Source organism: Myripristis murdjan, chromosome 6 (genome assembly GCF_902150065.1).
Source record: "Myripristis murdjan chromosome 6, fMyrMur1.1, whole genome shotgun sequence".
Lineage (NCBI taxonomy): Eukaryota > Metazoa > Chordata > Actinopteri > Holocentriformes > Holocentridae > Myripristis > Myripristis murdjan.
Window position 1 is genome coordinate 7687565 of NC_043985.1, and position 24764 is coordinate 7712328.

At 41.2% G+C, this 24764-nt stretch overlaps 1 protein-coding gene across 1 annotated transcript; it reads left to right on the plus strand.

The window, feature by feature from the left end:
* Nucleotides 1–24735, plus strand: LOC115360828 (C-Jun-amino-terminal kinase-interacting protein 1-like). Its single transcript, XM_030053978.1, has 12 exons — nucleotides 1–84; nucleotides 9304–9379; nucleotides 10901–11506; nucleotides 13717–14298; nucleotides 14874–15086; nucleotides 15764–15839; nucleotides 15932–16098; nucleotides 16222–16325; nucleotides 17643–17753; nucleotides 19268–19338; nucleotides 20465–20563; nucleotides 20688–24735. Exons 1-12 carry the CDS (start codon nucleotides 13–15, stop codon nucleotides 20758–20760), a joined length of 2250 nt encoding a protein of 749 aa, XP_029909838.1. The 5' UTR covers nucleotides 1–12; the 3' UTR covers nucleotides 20761–24735.
* Nucleotides 24736–24764: the final 29 nt, after the last annotated feature.

Below are 24764 nucleotides of genomic sequence, written 5' to 3' on the forward strand. Positions count from 1 at the left end.
TCCTCTGTTGTCATGGATGCATACAGACCCAAGAGACCCACCACCCTGGCTCTGTTCCCACAGTTACCCCAACCCGGCACCCAGGTATGGCTCTAGGTGGCTGGGAGGGTCCACTAATTTAGAATAAGCTGTGTAAATGGGTTACAGTATGTCTGATGTGTGTGTGTGTGTGTGTGTGTGTGTGTGTGTGTGTGTGTGTGTGTGTGTGTGCGTGCGTGCGTGCGTGCGTGCGCCCGTGTGCGTGTGTTGGACTGGGTGTCTTGCATGTTTGTTTGTGTGTGTGCCTCTGAGATGATCCTGTCTTTAGAATGAGACAGCAGTGGCAGCTAGCTGTGTAAATGGGTTACAGTCAGTGTGTGTGTGTGTGTGTGTGTGTATGCTCGCTGGGAGGATCCTATCAACAGAATGAGGCAGCAATCGCATCGGCAAGCTGTGTGTCAGTAAATGGGTTATATTCTGTTTACAGTGTGTGTGTGTGCATGTGTGTGTGTGTAATAGCAGTGGGTCAGCATTTAAAATGGCTCAGCTGTAGCAGTAATGTCAAATATCTCTGTTTAGAACAGTGGCACTCGGTAAACAGATTTATAAAACTTTTACCCGGCGTGACTTGCGGTAACATGAGGAAGCAGAAAGAGGGTCAGTGTCTTGCCCAAGGACACTTTGACAGGACATATTGGCTCCTGTGGGAACCAAACCGGAGACTTTTTTGAAACAGGACGGTCTAAACAGTCTCTGTGCTGCTCTGTCACCTCATGTACAGATGTATTTAGGATTGTTGACAGCAGTATCTAGCAGTTAGAATAAATAATAGGAATATGAACCAAGGCGTTTACAAGATGACAGGGTATTAATCAGCCCAGGTTCTTCAGGCGGTGCTCAATAAACGACCTTTGCTGAGAAATAGCCAGCAGTAGCATTAGTAGCACCCGGTGTATCCCTTTAAATGGCAGATCAGACCACGGGTCGTTCAGCCTAAACCTGGATTTCCCCTCAGCGTCAACATCGGAAATCACTCAACGCAGAGAGGAGTTTGCTCAGAGCATCCAGAACAGATGTCATCACTTTTTATGGACTACGCAAATGATAAGCATTAAAGGGATTGGTAGCCCCATTTACCAATCCCTTACCAAAACATTTTCCTATTTAGTATTATTCTTGGGTTCTATTTTCATCAGCCAGCAAGATGTGAGAGTTCCTCAAAGTCAATAACTGTAATGAAATTGAGTTACAGGGTCTACAGTTTTTACAGGGATCCATTCCAGCAGGACCGGGTGGGCTTTAGTTCCCCTGGTGGGGTAACAATATTTTCTGGACCCTGGAAAGACCAACCAGCTGTCCAACACAGTGACAATATCCTGCTTTTTGGAGCACTACTCACTCACTAACATTGCAATAGGAGCAGTTTGGAAGCTTTTAAGTAGTTAGATTTGATGTGAGAAAGTCCATGTGTGATGTCAGTACCAGCTAATGCTCAGTATTAGATTGAAGCATTTTGTTAGCCTTTGCCTCTTTAACGTTAGATTGGTGAAGAAATGGGTTTGTCAGTGAGTCGTGCTGACAAGCCGACAGTTACTCTGTCACTCGTTACTGTTTGCTGAGCCAAGCCGAAGATAACAGGTGCAAATGAAGAGTCAATCAAATGTGAGCCGGAGAAATAAAAATGAAAGCCGGAGAAATAAAAATGAAAGCCGTGTTCTGATTGGATCGCACCACTCTAACATGCTGTGTATTGATAAATTCATGGTGCTGTCCGTGGTGCTGAAGTAGCAGACTGGTAATTGTGCCCTTTTCTCTCAGTCCCGCCCTTCTGTTAGTTCTGTCTTGGATCTATAGTATTCTATAAATTATATACTATAAATATTCAATTCTATACTATGTTGTAGCTTCTATTCTCCATAGCCACATTTCTAAAATAGGGGTAACTGTAACCTATGGGGTGCGCAGAGGAACTACAGGGGGTACATGAGAAATTTGAAAATAGAAAAATCAAAATAGAAATCATGAATATATTAAAAGATTTTGAATTTTTAGATGATAATAGTAAGACTTCAAACATGAAACAGGGTCAATAGGTCTATAGGTGTGTGTGTGTGTTGGCTGATGGTGTGGGAGCGTGTTGATAATAGCAAATGACCTACTGCTTACCTGTGAAAGTCACTTTTAATCCCCAGCCAAACTGATCATTTGATTTTGCCATGTTTTTTTCTACACTCACATGACAAAATAAACCTTTTACTGAAAAGTAACATATTTTAGTTTACCATCCCTATAAAATAGGGCGTTATAGTTATGACCCTCTTTTCCCATCAAAATGCAACAGGCTATTATCATCAATGTTGCAGCAGCTTCAGGCACAAATACAGTCAATATCCAAATACGAAACGCCAAATATGCTAGCTAGTATATTCTGGCCTACATTCAGATGTGGCAAGCAGCAGTTTCCCTGGAGTCATAAGCTTCAAACACTATTGATCTGGTGAGTTTATTTTCTTTTGACTTGCAAAACCATGTGGCCACTCTCCAGCCAAAAAAAAAAAAACAGCCAATCAGTGTCCTTTGCAGAACTAGGCGTGGCTTAGGTGATGGCGATGTGAGAAGTGAATACATTTACCCGAAAAACATAAACAACATGACGTCAGTGTAGATTTGCCTCCAAAAACGTCAAGAATCATGCACCAGCATGCTAAGAAGCTGGCAGTCTGCTCACTGATTCGCCTGCTCTTTGTCAGCGACACAGTTGGTGCTGTTTGTTTAGATCTGGCACTCTCCCAGTGCATCATATGGTTCATTGTCTGATTAGACTAGTTTGCAAATGCTAGACAGAGAATTGATCCAATCACCTGCTTTGTATTTCTGTAATCGCCAACTGCTGCAGCCCCTTTCCCAAACAGTTTGAACCCAGCAGTCCAAACTGTGTTTCATGAATGGAGCAATGGTAACAAAAAGTTGGAGTATGGCTGTTCCAGGCTAGAAATACTACAAATACATCTTCCCATGTAAACATCAACAACAAAGTGCAACTAAACCCACTCATGTAAATGCATTAGCTGCTTAAGGGTGCTACTCGTGTCTGTCTTCTGTTTTCTAACCAATTTATGAACAAGAGTAAATGTGGCCAGATGGAAGAATCCAGAATTTTGTTCGTGAACAAGTGCCCATTTGGAAGCCATTCATAACTTTGCACCGTAATGACTCCCTTCCTGTAACTCTCCCATGACTCATGGCCAGTCACTCAGAGCCCCTGCAGTGGTCTAGTGTGGTGTTACCACTGATGCAAAGACTGTAAAGATTGTGAGTCTTTTGTGGGAAGTAAGCTCTTATACTCTCTATGATGAAAATCTTGAGAATGATTGCACTATTATGCATAAGTCAAGTGTGTAGTCATATAAAATTGACTGACTTGGAAGAGCACTAAGCCTCGTCGTGCTCAGGGGTTGGTTTGAAAGCAAAACAAATAAAGTTAATTACCCATGAATTAACTTCATGAAATTTATCAGAATGCTATAATAAATTTAATTGCAATAATATGTTTTAAATAAGCCTTAAAGAGCCTGTAATGAAATCCAACAACTGCAGGAAGACTGTTTTTATATGGACATGGAATATCCTGTCTTGTTTAAATTTGATGAGCTCTGTAATTTAATTTTATATGAAAATCCCTGGAGGTCAAGCTGTGACTTCAAAGCCACACTTTCATTTGAGATTCCACACCTTTTGTTAACTAAAGATTACCGGCTAAATGTAAGGAGGGGATGACAGAGACTCGCCCATGTAGCCCTTTTAGCTCGCTTTGTATCCGTCTGTCTTTCCGGCTTGCCTTACAGAATTGACCCAAATCTGCGGTGGTTCATCCAATCTGCTTTTACACTGTCGGGACTTGAGAGGGCTTTGTCAGGAAAATAAAAGCAGGACAGCCACTGTCTTCTCAACAAACCCTTTGAACTATTCATCTCTATCATGTGGCTTCAGCAGGGGCCAGGCCTTGTTTGTGACACCCTTGCTGCATGACATCAGCGTGTCCAGACTGTAATCACATAGCATCAAAAACATATCACATGCAGGAAACATGCAAAGGAAGAAAATTAACGATGACAACAACAAAAAAAAAAAACCTTTAAAAGCAATGCATCTCTGATCCACTCATGACAGGAATAAACCAAATCCAGCAGGCGGCAGGCAGCTTGGATAATAACAGTCTTGACAAAACTGGATTATCAGGGTTCTTGTGGACGGAAATCAACCAAGAGAATATTTTTGCAGTCAGTTTTAAGGGGTGTGAATATCACAAGGGGAGGTGAAATGTGGCATTGAGTTGTTTCAGAGTGTATAGTACAGATGCATTTTAATGTCAGGTGCAAATTTAATCCAGTTTTAGACCTGAGGTGTTGTCCTGGACTAAAGGAGCTTCTGTGTATCAGCGTGGATTTAATGCAGCAGCATTACAGACAACTGAGGACTGGGTTTCAGGTGGATCAGTGGATTAAAGCACATGCGGCACCGTGTGCTTTTTGAAAGGTTTCCTGACATCTCTCTCATGTTGCTGTCTAACAAAGCACAAAAAACACAACATAATCTTTCAAAAACGGAGGAGGAAAATTCTGCCAGAATCCAGCCTTCATATTAGTGTCATATTAGTGCAATATCACTCTGCTAGAACTTTATTCTTAAAGGACAATACTGGTGATTTTGAATGTTTGGCCCATTGACCTCAATTTCCCCACATTTGAACTTGCAACACACCACTCTGCAAATCATATAATCAAAATAAATCTGAATTTATGGTAGAGACAACCATCTTACAATGACCTGCTTCTGCAACTAACACATTTGTCATCATTTATAAACCACAGAACTCATATTGGCTAATAATTAATAACTGGCTAATATTAATTGGCTGTGTAAAGCAAGTGTTTCCACAGGGACTATATTCTGTGGCGAAAGACCAACTTTCAAGGCATCAAAACACAACAGTGCTGCTGCTTTCAGGAGAACTAATGTGGACGACTTTATTACAGTGAGGGAATACTGGAGTGATGAAAGTCTGAAGTCTCTGGAAGTTCATTTTCATATCGTAGTGGAATGAATTGAAACCAACAGCTGGAGAAAAGGGAGGAGAAATGATATGGCAGCTCTAAAACACAATAACTTTATACATGACTGCTCATTTCAAAGCATTTATTTGATAAAAGGTGTCATAAACTATCTAACAAACCCGCCCAACTTCCCTTCAAGGTAAAAACACACACGGCACCAGCAGACAGTCGTGGCTGTTCCATATCAATACATTCAAATATCCATTAACAGCAACTAAAATTGACAAGTTCAGATTTAGGCCTTGTGACAATAAGCTGCCCTTTTCTGCATCTCCCCCACCATCCCTGTCTCTCTCTACTGTTGCTATCAACTAAAGCAGAAAGGCCAAAAATAATCTTTAAAAAAAAAAATCTTTTAAAAATCTTAAAAAAAAAAAAAAAATCTGCTTAGTGGAAAAGCCGCTGAAACAGCATTTAGACCGTCATGTAACACTCAAACTCTCCACTGAAACCTGAGATGATAAGAATACAAATATATTCATCCGTATATCCATATTTGTGGAATCCAGTCAGCTTATTGATAAACTCTGTAATAAATGTGTAATGAAACACACCATCAGTATCTGAGTCTAACCTAAAGGTGTGTTAATACACACTGTGTGAGCGGCTGCTGTAATCTGTGCTTCACCTGCTGTGGATTAGACTGATGGCACTCACTGCCTGTGTGTGTGTGTGTGTGTGTGTGTGTGTGTGTGATTTCTATTCTGCAGTGTTTGTTTATTAAATGGATCATTAACTAACTAATCACTCATTGCTGTTTGGATGCATGATAGTGCTAAATAGTGTCCCATCCATTTTCCATGATTAATAATCCCAAATTTTACTGTAATTAAAAAATAATGAATGAATGAATAAAAAAAAAAAAAAAAAAAAGAACAGTATGTTGACCATATGGCACCGCCATGGCACCGGATTATCAACACACACATCCAATCTCATCTGAGGGATGGTGTGTGTGCAGTCAAATGTTTGGCATGTTACTTAAAAATAGATAAAATAAATAAATAAATAAATACAGCAATAAAATAAATGGATGGTCTGTCCATCAGGATAAATAGATAAATTCAATATTAGGCTTGGGGAAATATCCAAAAATAGTGAACACTGCAGTATTTGTGGCCATATGTAATAATTTCTATTTTAAAATATAGACTACATCCACACAGATTTTTTTTTTTTTTTTTTTTAGATGTTTCAGAATAAAATAAATGTATTTTTTTCATGTTGGGTTGATGTTGGCTTGGATGAATCAGCCCCTCACCTCGTGACAGGGTGTGTCTAAATATCATCCAACTCAATACTCATTTCAAATATAATGTCAATACTTTGCGAACGATTGATGATATTCAGTGTTCTGACTGGATCTCCATCATTTCTCATCCAAGCTTGCTGAATGTGAGCGGACGCTTGTTAATTATGAGGAAAATGAATCAGTGGATGGAGGTGGAATGTAGGTTTTGGATTATTCAGCTTGATTATTATGCAATCAGTGGCCTCCAACAGGCTGACAGAACAAGTGAGGACTTAGTTTTTAGACTGGTAACAATGTGTTACTGCTAAAACTGAACTGGGGGAAACTGGGAAAAGAAGAGTAAAGATAACAGCTTGATGTTTAGATGAGCTTTGAAAAGGACAGAGGATTAAATACACGTTCCACAAGCCTTGGCCATGTTTTTTATTTATTTATAAGAAGCAGCCAAGCTTTAAAAAAAAAAATACTGTTTTTTATTCCTTAAATAATATGAAATCTCCTCATTAGTTGCTCCGTGTTCCTGTGTAAGTGTGTCCACGTTGTGCTGCTGGACTGGAAGTAGGAAAATAAAAAATAAAAAAACAGAGATGAATCGACACCTGTGACCTCAGAGTAACAACCTGCAGTTTTCTGAAACTGTCCTGGTGATTCATTAATAGATAAATAAAAGTGAAATGCGCTCATCCTGCAGCCCTGCCTCACTCCACAGTGCTGTCTACAGAGGCTTCCACTGTTTCTGATTTTAATTGCACATTTAGTTATTGTTACATTAAAACCCTGAAATCTATTAGCCCAGGATAAATCAGTCAATAAAGCATAAGGCCCCTGTTTTTTCCCTCATTATAATAAGACTTGTGAAATAGTATTCTGTACTTTCTTTTTTTTTCTTTTTTTTAAATCTCAAAGAAATTCAATTTGCAGGTTCTTTTATAGTATTATAGCACAAAAAAAACGAGAATTATGAATGTAATCCAGGGTATATGAGTTCTGGGTGAACATGCATGAGTGTCGTCCTCGGTGTGATTGTGCTGATTCCAGCTTGCAGGGATGCAGATCTTACACGGTGAATGTGGCAGCAGTCACCAGAACTTTGCTTTGACTTTATGGGGATAATTAAATAAATACGTTTTCCACCATCCGACACACTTTGCTGATTTGTGGGAAAGGTTCTTGCTCTGAATCGAGTTGAAAGTTTGCGAGAAATCTACAGCACAAACAAGATGTGATCAGATGTGTGGTGCTTGGCGATCAAATCTATCAATCATCAATGAAGAATTTCACTTCACTACACTACAGGACAGGTAACATATGCATTATGCACATATTTATATATTTATGTATTCCAACTCTTAGTCAAATGACCTGCATTCAGCAGCTAGACTGAATGATTTGAGGAGAGCAAACTGTGAATTTTATAGCTCTCTTCAGGCATTTCACCATCTGTCTCACTATGTGACTATCAGAGCCACATGCCATTTTGGTGTTTTGTCATTTTTTTCCTTTAATTCATCTGCAGCTCCATGGAGATAAAGGTGTGTGTGGTTGTTTCTGAGTGTAAGCATCTATCTGAGACGCTGCTGGCTGGTGTCGGTCCAAACAGTCTGAAGGTCTGTAGCCCTCTCTCTGTCTTCCTCTCTCTCTCTCTCTCTCTCTCTCTCCCCTGCTTAGTAACCATAGTAACAAAGCAGGGTGTGCGATGGAGAATGCAGATGCATGATGGGATGTCAGTGAGTGAGTCAGCGCTCTGCGTGGTTGCCGTGACGTCGCGGCTGGGCTGTCACTTCCTGCTCGGCGCTCCTTCCTCTTCCTGGCAATGATGTCATCAGGAGTGCAGAGAGCGATGGGGAGACACATGAGGGTGGGAGGGAGAGAGAGAGAGAGAGAGAGAGAGAGAGAGAGAGAGAGAGAGAGAGAGAGAGAGCAAAAGAAAGCAAGCAGCCCTCTGTCCTCAGTGAGCTCCAAAGTGATTTATAAGAAAATATGTGCAATATATAAATAGATAAACCAAGTCAAGAGTAAATATTAAAATAAAAGGACATTGAATAAATGAAATCTTAATTTCTCAGTTAGATTTTGACTTATTTATTTAGTCTTCTAGTCAATTAACATGAGTCACTTTAGATTGTATTTGTGTGTCTGTGTGTAAGAAATGCAACACTACATTACCAGGCTGACTGTCATACAAATCCACTGTTACATTATTAAGACTCTATAGAGCTTTTTCACTGCAGACATTTTACCATGAATAGCAGGTAAACACAGGTGACAATAAAACTGCATTTGAAATTACATTCCACTGAGTGCATTCCAGGTTTAACTCACTGAGAAGACAATGGTGCTCCTAAACAGAATTAAATATTAGTTAACGTCATTATTAACATGTGTGTTTATCTGCCATTTCACACTGCTAAGACTTATTAGATTGCTAAATGCCAACGGTACGGTACATTGGTGTGTCCTCAGCTCTTCTCCACCTCAAACCCTGTTTTGTTTCCTGCTGTGTTTGCAGGCCCGCAGGCTCGAGTGTGTTCACTCTGAGGAGAGTGGTATCTGTGACAGCTCCACATTATGTGCAGGGCATTTTACAGGGAACTGCTTCAGCGTTCACCGTTCAAATCAAATTCCTCTTAACATAATGTCCTCCCTGTCTATCCTGTTTCATTTGGAAATATGTCATACGGAGGTTAGATACCCTCAAAACGCCGTTTCATGTGTACTTTAAGCATATTTTGGGTGCATTTTCATTTTATAATGTGTCTGTGTTCAGTTCATGCTGTCTCTGGGCTAAACACTACAGTAAGAACAGATTTAATGGTTCAGCTGTCTGCCATCACCTCAGGCAAAACTCTGAACAGGACCTCCTGTGCTCATGTGTGTGTGTGTGTGTGTGTCAGATAAACCAATCATGTGCTTCATGTTGCTCTTAAAGTGATGCTCTCTCCCCTCCAATCCCCACAGGACACCATCAACAACAACTCTTTAGGCAAGAAGGACAGCTGGAAGGAGTCCCACTCCTCCTCCCCTCACATCACAGGTGAGCACGAGTGCAGGGAGCATGTCCAGATGTCTTCTTCATCATTTTATACGCATTTCCCTGTAAACTCAGCGGGACATGTTTGTGATTTTTGAAAAGCTGAGATTCTCCGCTAGAATTTAAAATAAAAATCTGTGGGTTTGGCTAAAGCTTGGCTACACAGCAAAGACAAACCCAGCAGTGAGAGAGGCAGTGATGAGCTGTGGCAGCGTGTTGGGTTGTACAGTTACCTGGGTGTTATACGCATCTGCATGACGGTGAAATCTCCTCATTAGTTGCTCTGTGCTGTATTCCTGTCTCTCCATTCAGTCCCATAGCATGGCAAAACAGCTTCCACAATAACATTTTTAGTGCATAAATAAACACGAACAAAACACATTATGCCAATATAAGTCCTGGTACCCTATTTCTTTAGGAACTTAATTTTTTTTTTCTTGTTAGAAAAAATATCACACCCCACAAATTACCTTCACAGGTTAAGACAATGTGCAATATTTGTGTGTGCAATAATTGACATTCTTACTCTTCAACCACTCTCTCAGGACATGTAACTGAAGTCACCTTGGTTACATATTTGTTTATTTGTCTATTCCTTCATTATTTATTAGTATTTTTCTCCCAGATGCCTTATCCTTTTTTTCCCTATGCATTTATTTTTTTTTTGTTTCGCTTTTCTACTTCTGTATATGCTTTAGAGATATTTTTTGATATATATATATTTTTTTAACTGTAAAGCTGACCTAAGAGCAATGCACAAAAATTCCAATATAAATATACTTTCTTGTATTTGTGCAAATGGCAGTAAACATCTAATCTAATCTAATCTAGTTATTTTCCTACTTGTAGTAGAAAATTAGAGCCTTGCACCAGGAAGAAACAACCTGATTGTATTTTCACAAATAATTGTAATCACGCTAAGTTCAGTTTTGCTTTAAGGCCTCCAAATTTTGAAACGTACTCGGCCTTTCTTGTAAGGACTGTATGTAGAGTGGTTGAGGTGCATTGTGGGGACTGTAGGCAGTATCAAAGGGCACAAACACGTCTCTTACATCACAGGTGGATGATGACTACGAGTTGTTTCACTTCTGAAGCCAAGGTCGACTTCATTCCCATGCACATTTGCATGATAGTGATAGTCTCTCTTTCAAAATGGAAGCGAATACAAGCAATATTTTGCTTACATAGAGGATTTTTTTCATTTTCTTAGTGCCATCCATATATGCCTAGATGGCCAAGTACCAACTTTGGCTCCTCCAGGGATTGATTGTCATCTGTAGTTTAAGATATTGAGATCTGGGGGCCAAAACATGGCATTACAGTTCAGTAGTGAAACCGAACTGTAGGTCCTAAGTGAAAATGTTCTCCTAAAGGGATAAATCCTAATAAACCAATCGTGTGGATTTTCCCACGTTACTCAATAGCTTAATGTACTTTCATAATCCCTCTGTTTACCACTGGTTGCCTAATAAATAATCTGCTACTCATGTTTGTTTGTGCGTGCGTGTGTGTGTGTGTGTTTAGGGGATCATAGCCCACCGGATACCCCACCAAAAGCCGAGGACAAAGTCCGACACCACGCTCGCCGACCGGCCCCCAAGCCGCCCACGGCCAACGGTGTAGACAGCAGAAGCAACACACATGCCCAAGCTGCCGCCGCTGCTGCAGACACTCAGGCCCGAGCTCGGGACAGACAGCTGACAGGCGCCGGGCACACACACTCCTCCGGCGGGCCAAGAAGCCAGCGGAGAGGAGGAAGAGGAGCAGGAGTAGGTGGAAGAGGTGGAGGAGGAGGAAGAGGAGTAGCAGTGATGAGGGAGAGAAGCCTGGGGGATAACAGAGGGAGGGATGGAGTGACGGGCGGGAAGGAGGACAGGAAAGGGGGACGATTCTGTGAGGAGTCGAGGGGAAAGGAGAGAGAGAGGAATGGATATCAGAAGGCCAGAGAAGCAAATGGACTAAAAGGGCGGGGGGTTGATGGGAAAGGAAGAGTGGGTCCTCGAGGGGGCAACAAAGCAGGGGGAGTCAAGGCTAACAACTCCCTTCCTAGCCAGGACATTTACCTGACAGCCATGGTGGTCCCACGCACACCTGTTGCACCCCGAACCCAGGACAAGACCCAAGACTCAGGTAATTAGCAGGTGAAACCTTTATTTAACCCTCAGTTTGCCAGCTGTCAGAGCAGCTTGGTGGTGCTGCTGAAGTGTTTTTGAGCAAGACACCACCTTGAGGAGTAGGGAGGAGAAACAATCACGTCTCACAGTAATATTATTTATTTTCACAGCATTGGATCGACAAACACATGGGGCTTATACTGGCCTCTTCATAAAAAAATGTCAAGTCATTCAGGTGGTATGATGGCTGTTGCAGTAGAATTTAAGCAGTTTGCATGATTATGTATTTATTGCAGGGATGACAATGGTCTACTGAATGTGAAAAAATAAAGTCTGCACAATAGAACTGGCCTGCATGCGGTTTAATGTGGTGGTAGGTTTTCGCTGTACTGCTGTGCAACGACAATGAAGGCATTCTGTTGCATCCTGTTCTAACATTAAATGCCACGGGAGCCAGAGTTCTTACTGTGCAGACTTTAGCCCTTTTCCCACGTCAGTTTCTAGCCCAAGGTGGTTAAAGATTCACACTCGAATGTCTAAATCCCATAGTTAAAGTCTCCAGAACATTTGTAGCACAGTTTTGATTGGACAGCATTTTTTTTTGTCCTAACCTCAATGCACCCTGCAGGGACAACCCTGCTCTGAAGTGAGGTTTAAGAGTGGGCATATTCCTCATTCTACAGCAAGTTGCAGCTGTTAGTAGCCCAGGGCTTTTGCGTTAAAAATTTACATGTTGATGATCTGGTTTTTGTTGGCATCTGTATTGAGCAAATATGTTTTCTTGCATCTGGATAATGCAATTTGTAGGGCATCTCTGTAGCCCCACAATATTTCTGTTATGATGGTATTTTCTGACACATTTTAATGCTACATCCATATCCTTTGTACAATACCCACTTCCTACTGCCACTGAGCAGCTTTATCTAATGACAGAGAGAGTAGCGTTTCCCATCCAGTGTCAGAACATGGCTGACTTTCCAACACTGTACATTATGCACATTTTCTATTGTAACATTTTGCAGTCGTATATAATATGTGTTATCAGTGGTACTTTATATCCAAACCTGATGCTCCATTTTTTATGCAAGATTGTTTACATCATAGTGTACCATAATAAAAGCTGTGATCTTTGAAATACACTATACGGACAGAAGTATTGGGCCACACCTCTTAATCACTGAATTCAGGTGTTTCATTCAGTCCCATTGCCACAGGTGTATAAAGTCCAGCAGCTAGCCATGCAGTCTGCCTTTACAAACATTTGTGAAAGAATGGCCCGTTCTAAAGAGCTCACTGAATGCTGTGGAAATGTGTTTTGTGGCGCGAGGCATGGCTGGCTGAGTTTGTTGTGGAAGAACTTGACTGGCGCGCACAGAGCCCTGACCTCAACCCCATCCAACACCTTTGGGATGAACTAGAAGAGAGATTGTGAGCCGGGCCCTCTGGTCCAACATCAGTGTCTCACCTCACAAATGCTCAACGGGCAGAAATTCCCACAGACACACTTCCAAAATCAGGTAGAAAGCCTTCCCAGAAGAGTGGAAGCTGTTCCAGCTGCAAAGGGAAACCAACTCCATATTAATGCCTATGGATTTAGAATGGCAGGTCAGAAAAGCTCCTGCAGGTGGAGTGTGGAGGTGGCCCAATACTTCTGTCCACATAGTGCATATATGTTAATGTAGATAACTGACAATATACGGTATGACGTGATATAATCATACATTTTAGTTTCAACTGTCATTTTAAACAGTGTTGTAAATGTGAGCAAACACTGGCTACAACATTGTAACATCATAGCAAGGGAGCAGGTGTTAAGGGTTAGAGGAGGCACTGTGTTGCTGTGTGTGCCAAGATCTGCAGAAACAATCTGCCATTTACATAAATCAATGACAGAATTGATGAGAGCCACTCAGCCTGCCACTGAAAATCTGACATCAAAGTGTGTAATTACATTTCACTGTACGACTATCCTCTGTCATTTTTTTACACCTTTCATATGTACTGTAACTGTGCTCAGTTTTCCTTATTCATCTGGTCTTAGTTGAGAGAGTTGAAAATTTGGTTGTGTCATGTTTAATACCACCCATTTACTCCTTTCCCCATGAGGATGAATATAATCTATTTGACTAACAACTGGTGGATTTTATTTTCTTCACTGACACTGACACTTTTTGTACCACTGATAACAGAATAACAGCTCTCCCTATCGTTGTTTTGTGTTTGTAGGCCAAAACCATGACAGAACCCAGGACTGCCCCCCTGTCCTGTCCCGCTCTAGCAGTGAGGGAGGCTCTAACAGAATGTCCCTCAGTTCAGACAACGAGGGGCCCCCGCCAGGGCCCTTACATCCTACCCTGCCTGACCGAACCAACCCTGACATCAGCGAGGAGGAGGGGGAGGGTGACCCAACCCCGTCTGTGAACAACCAAGGTAATCTGACCCACTGCCTTGGAGTTCGTGACAAAAGAGAGATGGACTGTACCATGTCAGGAGAGATGGATACAGGTGGGGATAATAAAACTGAGGTGGACAGCTGCAACTCTGCCCCTGCCAAGGGAGGCTCAGTGGCTGGCCGGACTGGTCCAAACAATAAAGCTACGGCAGGGTTAAATTATGACTCTGTCAAATACACTCTGGTGGTCGATGAACATGCTCAGTTGGAGCTGGTCAGCCTCAAGGACTGTTTCCACAGCTACAAGGAGCACAACGATGACAGTGATGCAGAGACTGTCTACCAATCAGCCAATGAAGAGGAAGACCCAGAGTACGAAGAAGAGAGGAAGAGGAAAGAAGAGGAGAGGAGTCAGGGTAATGAGGACGATGCATTACTAACATGGATGGATATATTATATTCAGCAAATATGTATACCTGGTTAGGGACAGCCCATTTTGTACTGTTTTTTTTTTTTTTTTTTTTTTTTTTAACTGAACAGTTGCAGTTACAAACCAGCAGGCTCATGGGCCAAATCTATTTAAATCTTGACTAGATAAAGAATAGACTTATTGAATCTGCCCCAGTTATCAGTTCAAACTGGTCAAATGGATCCAGCTTTTTCACCTTCAAATAATTTTGCAGTGTTCCCTGCAAAAGGAGCAGCTGGAGTACATGAAAGCACCTTTGCCTAACTAAGTTTAGACCTAGGTTAGGGTTAGGTTGAAATTCCACTTGCAAGATAATAGATCGAGCATTTATTGTTCATATACGCTGAACATGCAGCTGTAGCCTCATAAAATGCAGTAGCATGGATTATGGCAATATCCATGGGAAGCATGGATTAGTAGGTCACCTTAGAGTTGAAATCAAACCTACGTCGTTTGCTTGTGCTGCTCCTTGTTTGTGGCCCCAGTCAGGCTGACCCCTTCATGTTCATTTTTGCTCCAAGAGAGAAGAAAAGAGGAGGAGAAGAGGACAAAGGAGGAGGAGGAGGAGTTGAAGAGGAGGAGAGAGGAGGTGATGAAAATCCTCAATCAGTCCAAGGTGACATCGACCACGACCTCGGAGGAGGAGGACTCTAATGGACGGAGGGCTGCAGCTCCAAGAACCAGGAAGTTCCTCAACCTGTTTGTCCACGGCAGCAACCATTACAGTTCCACGGGTTAGTTTCCTCTTTTAAAGCTTCAGTAAACTCAGTCAGCTTGTGTACAGTTACTGCATGGACTGTTTGGCCTGTCTTGTGAAGTTTAACCATCATACCATGTTTTACCCAGAAATCATGTCCTGAGATGTCAGTAAACTATGAATTCCTTGGACTTCAAGTTTCTTCTTCTTAGTGTTAAGTAGGAAAAATGCAGCCAGTTCAGCAATCATCAGTGTAGCCTTCTATGGATGGACTGCTGACTTGCTGCTGTTTTGGCTTTTGCTCTAGTATCAATTCATCACTTCCTGTGGGTGGAGAAAAAATTTAATATAGGACATTTAATATAGGTATATAGGGTGATATCTGATATATATCTGATAATATGGATGTATTTTCACATGAAAATCAGGGGATCATTCAGGGCCAGTGTTCCCTAAGTTGACATTGTAGAGATCTATGTCTAATAATTTATCATATAAAACAAATAATAATATCTGATCAATCAACAAGTCATTGCTCAATTTTGTTTCTGGAGATTTAATCAGCAGGTTTGGATGTTCTGGTTAGGGTTAGGGTTAGTTAGCTAGGCAAGTTTTCCACAGCTTAGGCTTTAGTGAGCTGACTCTGAATCTGAGACTGAGGCACAGACTGACAGCTGATCATTGTCAGTGTAACGTCCATCCTGTGTTGCTCAGGTGCCGGCTCGTTTGGCGTGTTCTCCTGTGTTCTGGACGGAGTGGAGAAACAACAGAGCCACCGAGCCGTCTACAGGTTAACACACACAAACTTACACACATCAGCTGTTCACACATCCTACCAGCCACCTCATTTCACAGCCGCTGTTTGTGCTGTTTGTGCATCAGGTTTGTCCCTCGTCACGCGGATGAGCTCTACCTGGAGACAGACGACCCGGTGCTGATGCTGGCCCAGTCTGAGGACCTGTGGTGTCAGGGCTACAACATGAGGACCGGAGCTACAGGCATCTTCCCCGCCTACTATGCAGTCAGCGTGGCAAAAGATATCAGCAAAGGTACATCTCAGTTAATTTCTCTGAATGCACAGAGAGCACATTGCCATCCTTCAGTAACAGTCTTGAATGATGCCGTGTCCTGTCATATGCAGACGTGTCTCTGTGTTGCTATCTCCCTCTCAGTCCAGAAAGATGGCTGGATAGATCAGTTCTGGGTGCGACTCCTGGGCTCAGTGCAGGTTCCCTTCCATAAAGGCAATGATGTGCTGTGTGCCGCCATGCAGAAGGTACATGACCACATTCACCGACACGGTACAACAGAACCACACAGTGAAAACCAGAGACACCGATTAAGAACAAATTCTCAGTTGAAGAATAGAGGCAATCGCATTCTGTCCAAATTCCTGATCTAGTTAAAGAGGAACTAAACTCCAAGCTCAAATCTCTGTGAAGCCTGACCTCTAATCGTGAAAAATAGGATGTCAAGACTTTGGTGGCAAACCTTACCCTCTATATGGCTAAGGTGCCACCAAACACCACCGTACTTTTCACTGTTAGAAGTTGGACATCCCAAATTTGGTCTTGGTGTTTAGTTCTTCTACAGCCATCTTATACATCTCTGAATTATACAGTTTAGTTATAGTGGTAAATAAAAGAGATTACTTCTAATTGGTGAGGCAAAACATCAGTCAAAAGAACCATGACCGTGATTAACAATCAATAACACTTGAAAAAATATAGAACTTATGTGTTTTTATGATTGGCTTCACTCAAAAAAGCAGTGTGTTATGTATTAACTAATTTTAAAAGTGATATTTCTTTACTTGCTATTGGCCTTTGAGAAGAAACTTCTAAGCCTAAATAAAACCCTTAAAAAAAAAAAACCCTTCCCCATAGGTTTCCCTGGTCGATATTTTGTTTAATGTTTCCCCAGTTTGATGAATTCAGTTTGTGAGAGGAAATGAATTAATCACACCGAACAAACATGTTCATAAGAGCTGTGGCTCCGTCTCAGTGTAAGTGGCCCTGGTTTCAAACCCACATGTCCTCGGTGTGCCAGGATGTTGACAGACACTCTGCTGATCTAAGTGATTCAGATCGTTCCAGGACGAATTAGCTGGATGGCAATAGTCCTACAACAGGAATGAAATGAGCTGAAATCCAGCGTGTTATATAACGTGGGGGCTACAGCGCTGTACCTGTTCCAGCCGTAATCAGCCGTCTCCACTAAACCTTTTGGTGTGTCCAAATCCTTATTAAGAACATTACAGCTAGTTTGGCTCCAGGCTTTCTTTGTTTCTCATTATGAAGGAGCTCTTTCCGCTGGTTTAACCTTTTCCATTGGATTGTTTCGGCAGGCTCTTTTGACTTTGTCAGATGAGATAAAATGTAATTGATTCTTAAGGAAATCAAGTCAAGGTAGCTGCAAAAATGTAGGAAAGGAATCAGCAGGAAAAAACAAATCTAAGAACAAAAATATTACAGGAATAGCAAATGGTATATAGACTGCATTGGGTGGAAACAATGAGCTGATCAATTGGTGGCTTGCTTGCTTGCTAAATTAATTGATTGATTGATTGATTGATTGATTGATGTGTTAATAGGTAGCGTGTAACAGGCGGTTAGCGATGCAGCCTCCTGCAGCCTGCGTGTTGGAGGTCAGCGTGAAGGGCCTGAAGATCAGCGTCCAGGACCAGTGTCAGTCTGCTGAGAGGGTAGGCCCGCTGCTGGACCTGTCTGTCTGCCTCCTCCCTGTCTCACCTCCTGTTCTCTCACCTCATCTCCCCTACCCCTCTCCCTTTACAACACTTTATCTGGACTTTACAGCGTTAATATTCAGTTTAGTATCAACTTTGTATCAATTTAGTAGCAACCCAACCCTAATCCTGACCTTAATCCTATCTGGTACGAAGTTGATGAAGTCCACTGAGAGTCAACTAACCAAGCCATGGGTGTCAGTGTTAGTCACTAAAGAGGTCTATATTTATTGAACAATTTTGACCCAAAGTGGTCATTCTTCTGCTCAAAATATGCACTGTGTAAAAAGTATTGCAAGCCCACCCTGAATCCTTTCAAATGACAAATATTTTCATCACATGAAATCAAAATTCGCCAGATAACTGATGTTTTCCTGAAGAGAAATCTACAGTCATGCATGTTTTTGCTGATGCATGCACATCACTGGCACACAAATCCAACTTGACATATAACTAATATTTCCATGATAAACCACACGAGTAATTTGATCAAAATATGCCAAAGTATTTCAGAAGTCTACCATGAAAACAAGTGTTTGCCACTTTTTGTTTTGATATTGCTCTTGGCTGGCTTGACGGATGACATTGCAGTGCATGTTGGGGTTCGTAGTATCCGCATTGTGAGCAATATGGAACCGGGCCAGTATTAATAGAAAATCAAAAACATCTCTTTCTAATTGCCATGGGCCTGATAAGCTAAGCATTTACACTGGACATGTTGATGTGAAGTTAAGTATCTTCACTGACTCAGCTGTGAAACACAACTTGGCACGATGCTGAGTCAAAGATATTCCAATAAAGGAAGATGATGCATCACCGTTGGCACCAAGACACCGGAATATATTTCCTTACTTAGTGTCGAAGTGTTGGGAAGATCCGTCTCTGGTTGAATATTACCACTGGACAGTCCGAATAAAGATCTTATATCTACTCAATTTTTCAAGACAAAGACGAGTGATAACTGTCAAAAAACTCAACAGAAAATGTTTAGAGGGAACTTTAGTCCTAAATGCTCTGTATCTTCATGTCTTCCAAATACATATCAATGGATTTTTGCTTGATATTTGCTCTTTATTATTATTATAAAAGCTGCAAGGTCAAGTTAGGCTTCAGTCAGTCATGTTATGGTGAGTGCCACACCTTGTCACACCCAGCTGAGATCCAGCGTTGTTCCTGCAGAGGGGAACCTGACACAGGCAGAGTCCTGCAGGCAGGCGAACAGCACGCTCCAGTGGCAATCTGCAGTAACTGCAGCTGGACCTTTGGTCCAGCAGAGACATAACATAACATGATGTAACGCTCTTAACACTTACTGATCCCTCTTGTTTACACTGTTTTGATTCTTTCTCCTCCCTCTTCTATGTTTTCTTTTTTCCTCAGAGCTTTCCCCTGCCACCCAAGAGCTAGAAAATGGATGTAGGATCTATAGTGGAGTTTAAATAATTCAAATTCTCTCTCTCTCTCCCTCTCAGGGGAACCAGTGTTTCCATTTCTTCCAACTGAAAAACATCTCGTTCTGTGGTTGTCATCCGAAACACAGCAAGTGAGTTAAACCACGCTGATACACTAAATCCTGTCCCACAGCTGCAGGGTCACAGCATCATGTTGAAAAAGACAAACGATGTCTAATGTGTTGTTTTATTATTATTATTTTTCCAAACTGACATGTCTTATTAGATTTAGAAAATCATGAATTAAGGCTCACTTGTGAGAGCTCAGCGCTGTAATACCTGACACACACAGTGGTCATCAATGAGCAGAGAGAGAAACCCTACATTTGGTTGATAACATCCTCACTGAAGTAAGTTGATGTTGGTAATATTTTTAATGTGTAATCTTCAATTCAATCTTCTTTTTTGCTTATTTTTTAAATTATATTTGAATGCATATCATATTGTTTGCTGCAGTGACTCAGTTTCCACTCACTGATCTTTGAAGCACATTTAAAAAGTCATACAGTATTTAAGACAAAAATCTATTTGATTTTATTAGTGCTCAAACTGTCTGACTTTTTTTTTGCACAACAGTATTCTAGTGTAAGTGATTATAAAGAGGCTTTACAAACTACTCTAATTTTCATGTAACTTACATATTGTCCTGCTGCCAAACCTAGAATCAAAAGCTCTGTCAATTAATATTACAATTAGTCATTCTAACTGGCCCGTGTAAAGCAAAGTGTAACACTTGAAACAAACTTAGGTACAAGTAAAATTAGTGTGATATAATAATAATATATGGCGGTCAATGAGGCTAAATGCTAAAAATGTATTGGTAAATTTGGGTCCAGATCTTTACAGTCATTGTTACACGGTCCAGTGTTTATAATGAAGACAAAATTATAACATGATGAGAAACTGATGGCTGTAAAATGATGGAAATTTCAGGGGATTTCCACAAGCATTGAGGCTATGTGCTGTTGACTGGGTAGCATAACCAGAGAGGAAAAAACAAACAATTTTTTGACCTAAATGGTTCCCGCACATTTTTACCAATGCACGCTAAAAAAAAATAATAATTGAGAACTAATTTTCTGGAAAAGGCCCACTGACCACAGCTCATTTGACTGTTTAGCCCAGGTTTAGTGCTCTACGTCGCCCCCTGGAGGTGACCTCACATATTCTCGTGGGTACAGTATCTCCCTACATAGACCGTCTCTGGTTGTGTTGCAGGTATTTTGGCTTCATCACCAAACACCCTGACCAGCAGCGCTTTGCTTGCCATGTGATGATGTCAGAGACAACTTTACTTCCTTTGGCTGAATCTGTAGGGTGAGAGATCAGTGTTTACATAGCCCGTAAAATGGTTGATTGATAACAGCTAAAAAGTAGAATCTTGTGCTAATATCTATCCTTTATCTCCGACTCTACTCCGTTCTCCTCTCCTCTGCCACAGGAGGGCATTCCAGCAGTATTATAAGGAACATGTTGGCTACTCCTGTCCCACTGAAGACATCTTTATTGAATAAGACCTCTCTTCATCCAGGCAATGTACTGAATACTCACTATGTGCACGTAAGCCAGGTCTTACATCGCAAACTGGACTCCTGCTATATTGTCTTCAACCTACTTGCATGGTGGATTTTCTTTCATAGGCTGCATCCAATGGTACAGCGTTTTTTGTTTTTCTTTTGGTCATGTCACATATAAAAAAAAATACCTCTAAGGATGGATGGTGTCACCGTTACAGTGATGTCCCATGCAGTTAAAAAAATAATAATAATATAAACCAAACAACGTTGAAAAATGAATATTGGTGATTTTTGCAGGCCAAGTCACTAGCCCCCTACATACCACAATGACTTTTAGCCCTACATGTTTCATAACTAAACATACAGATACTGGATGCTTCTGTGCATCTGGTATTTTGAAGCCTTCAGCACGTGGAGCTCATTTAATGACAGACGGTTTACATTATAGCTTCATTTTGTGAACTTGCTGCTCAGCTAGTTTAGATAGTTTCTGTGTGATTTGGCGTGGTCTCCAGTCTCCAGACATGATCTCCTCTGCATCGGGGTATTAACCACGTACAGGCAGGTATCTGATTTCTCAAATGCCATGTAACTGAGAACGGCAGCTTCCATTATCAGGGAGAGGGAAGGCAACCAGACTGACTCAGCGCTGCTGGAGAGCTTTCAAACAGCCGTTTCTAAGGCATCGAACACAAACCTTCTTCATCAAAAATGATTCCATTAACCGAAGGTGAGACACATTTATCAAAGTAGGACCACTGTTTGTTTTGATTTTTTTTAAAAAACATAATGCAGTGTCTATGAATACATAAAAAAGCAATGCAAAGTGGACTAGTCATTGTGGAAAGTGTGAAAAGCAAATGGACGTGTCAGCAACAGCAATCATTTTTTTCCAACGCAGAATACTGGATGGACACAGCTCATCCATAATCAAGCATTTTTGAGGGTCGTCGTATAAAAGTGGCGACAGTTAAAGTAATTCATATAAGATACATCTGGGTTAAACATGGTATTCATTATGGAGGCAGATAGATACCGTTTGTTTGAGAGAGAGCGAGAGAGAGAGCGAGAGAGAGAGCGGGTGAGGCTGGGAGACAGAGGGGATGGTGGCAGACTGGAAGCCAAATCACACAGCAGCTACCTGGAACAATCGCACAAGGGGTAAGTGGGAAAATATCTCTCTTTTTTTAAATTTTATTTTGGGTATTAAAACGCACACACAGTTATAAGTTGTTCATTGTTTCATTTCAGTTTGAGCACACTGAGTAGAGCTTAGTGGAGTTGACTTTGAGGAAGCACTGAGGTGGTAGCACTGCATATCAGTATTGTGTAACTCGGCTCCATCCCATTGCATAAAATAGCATGAAAAATACATTCACGAGTCTGGAATTGTGTCTACAGATCTTTCACTGTAATTGTGCCAAACCTGTGCACAACATGGTCAAATGTGAGTACAAAGCAAAGCTGCAAGTGCTTGAAATCCTATTAGTATAAATCTTCTGTCATTAACTATCTTGGACCTCCAGAAAATGGCAAAACATTTCCGGCAAAATAAAAAGATTCAGTTTTGAGTCTTCAAATAATTTAAAACAGCAACCCAGTCGCCAGAAAAACATAAAATGTTGCCATTTTACATTTCTGCAAATCAACGAATTCACTGACATCAACATTTAGTGTTATAGCCAACGTGCAGGAGGCTGTGTCAACATCATGTGACTATAATGATACACTAGCTCTCATTAACTTGTTATGTGCTTTAACCACGTTAGTTAGGTTAGGAGCAGGTCATGGTTAACATTAGGAAACATTAGCTAACATTCACCAATATTAACTTGCTAAAAACAAACACAGCTGTCATGGGAGTTGAGTCCTGCTGATCGTGCCATCCACCACCCCGCCTGCATCCTAATACGCCGTCTGACGCTCACTTTAGACTACATCACACATTTCAACGGCTCCTTCATTTGCAGAAATATAAAATGCCAACATTTCCTCCTGGCTGCTGGGCTGTAAAACACAGTGCTGTGAATGGATGTACTGTAAACAAATGGACTTTCTTGTTTCTTTGCACAGTTGAAGACAGATTGGTGTTGATGAGTTTAGAATGAGATGCTCACGACATAATTCTGTGTCTTTCTGAATTCCCGTTGTGTGGAATCAGCCTGTTTCTTCCACCCCCCCACCCCCTAAACTTGACAATCTACCATAAATTTCCTTGGCAGTTTCTCTGTGAAACTCGCAAATGAAGTTAAGGTCAAGTGCCTAATTTCTCTTTTTGCTGCTTGTTGTTTCTTCTCTTGCGAATTTATTGTGGAAACCCAAATATAGCTCTAAATGCAAATCCCTTGCCCAGGGTTTTTCCCCACTAGAGCAATTACACTTCTCCTTTAACTTTATTAAACAGCAAAGGCCCAAATGACGCCGTGCAATTTCAAAGAGCAACCCGGTAGGATGTTGGATCACTGTGCAGTCATTCCCATCTCTGTCCACATCACTCTCATGTCAGACTTCTTTTACATTGACTGCTCAAATCTGGGACCAAAGTCAAAGCTGGGGTCAATTCATGGAACATTCTTTCAACTCAAAGTGGAAATACAATTTGCGATTTTCATTTTTTCCAGTAGGTTGGAAATCCGGCCTTCGGCAGACTGCAATAAAAGAGAATTAAACCCAGCTCAGCTTCGTATACTGATCCACAATCACCTCGCTGTTCAACAGAGTCATATTAACTTCACAAAATGCAAGAGGCAAATTGGTTCCACATCTGCACTCCTATTAGAATGAAGAACAGATTGCACATCAGGAGTCCACAAAAATTTAAATAACTGAGCTTTTGGTCCCTTTCAAATCCAGCCAGTGACACACACGTGCCTAACTGGTCTAATAACACGATCACAACAGATTTGAGCAGGTAAAGCCAATGGAAATGAAGCCTGGACCGCTGTGTTTCTGAAAACAGTGCCTATTTTTTAAGTGTAGTGATGATGACTGTACTCAGTATTACCTGTCGACATCAGATGGCTCAGATCACAGAATCTAAATAGATACAACAGCCGTTCTCATTCAAATCTGTATCTGAATATGGCTTGGTGCACCTCAGCTGGCTGCAACACCGTGATGAATGATGTTGTTGAGAGTTGAGACTCAGAAAGCTGATATATGTCCCTGGTTATGACTGGGACGCGACTTATATATGCAACTCTTCTTGTGCTTTGATCAAAAATGAATGTCACTCACCTCAGATATGATGCAAGTTTGACTCAAACATACCTATTGTAGAAATAATCAGCACCACAATGGATGTCTGTCGGAAACTCTTAACCTGAGATTATATCAATGCAGCATTTTCTTGAGGCTCTACACACGTTTACATAAATATATTTGATTATTATTATAATTACTGTAAATAACAGTAGTATTAATATTACTATGCTGGGTTTTACTGGAGAGTTTAAGTGTCCCCTGATGCCCTGAAGTTCTGTTTCAAAGGCTTTTCTTATCCCACAATATTCCAAAAACCCCTAAAGGCTAAACCCGAGTTAAAGGCCCATTTCACTGGACTTTCCGGTAACCAAACACTTCAACTTTCTGAGTCTTCATGTGCCGTCCACTACATGCTCATTACCATGACAGATGAAATTCCTATAGCAACCATCTCAGATGCACCAAAGGAGGTTGTTCTGATCCACCAGAAAGTGTCCTTTTCTATCTATTGTAGTTCTGTGATTCTAACACCATTGGGATCTTCTGTATATAACTCATCAATATAGATATATCCTGTATAGATATGTATGATGTTTGTATAGGAGTAATTATTGTATGCTGTCAGTCTGACCAAAATCTGGGTGTATCACCGCATGATATCAGTGTTGTAAAGATGTAGACAAGACACACAAGCTGCTGGTGGTGATGATGATGATAATGGTGATGATGGTTATTCTTGTCAATAAATCACATTTACAACTTCTCCCACTCCCGCCTTCGAAATATGTTTTGGTAAA

What these genes read in the sequence shown, in the direction of transcription:
- LOC115360828 (XM_030053978.1), top strand. Translation starts at nt 13, where the DNA reads ATGGATGCATACAGACCCAAGAGACCCACCACCCTGGCTCTGTTCCCA. An exon ending in CTCCTCCCCTCACATCACAG is followed by an intron (nt 9,380 to 10,900) that starts GTGAGCACGAGT and finishes GTGTGTGTTTAG; the next exon opens with GGGATCATAGCCCACCGGAT. An exon ending in GGACAAGACCCAAGACTCAG is followed by an intron (nt 11,507 to 13,716) that starts GTAATTAGCAGG and finishes TTGTGTTTGTAG; the next exon opens with GCCAAAACCATGACAGAACC.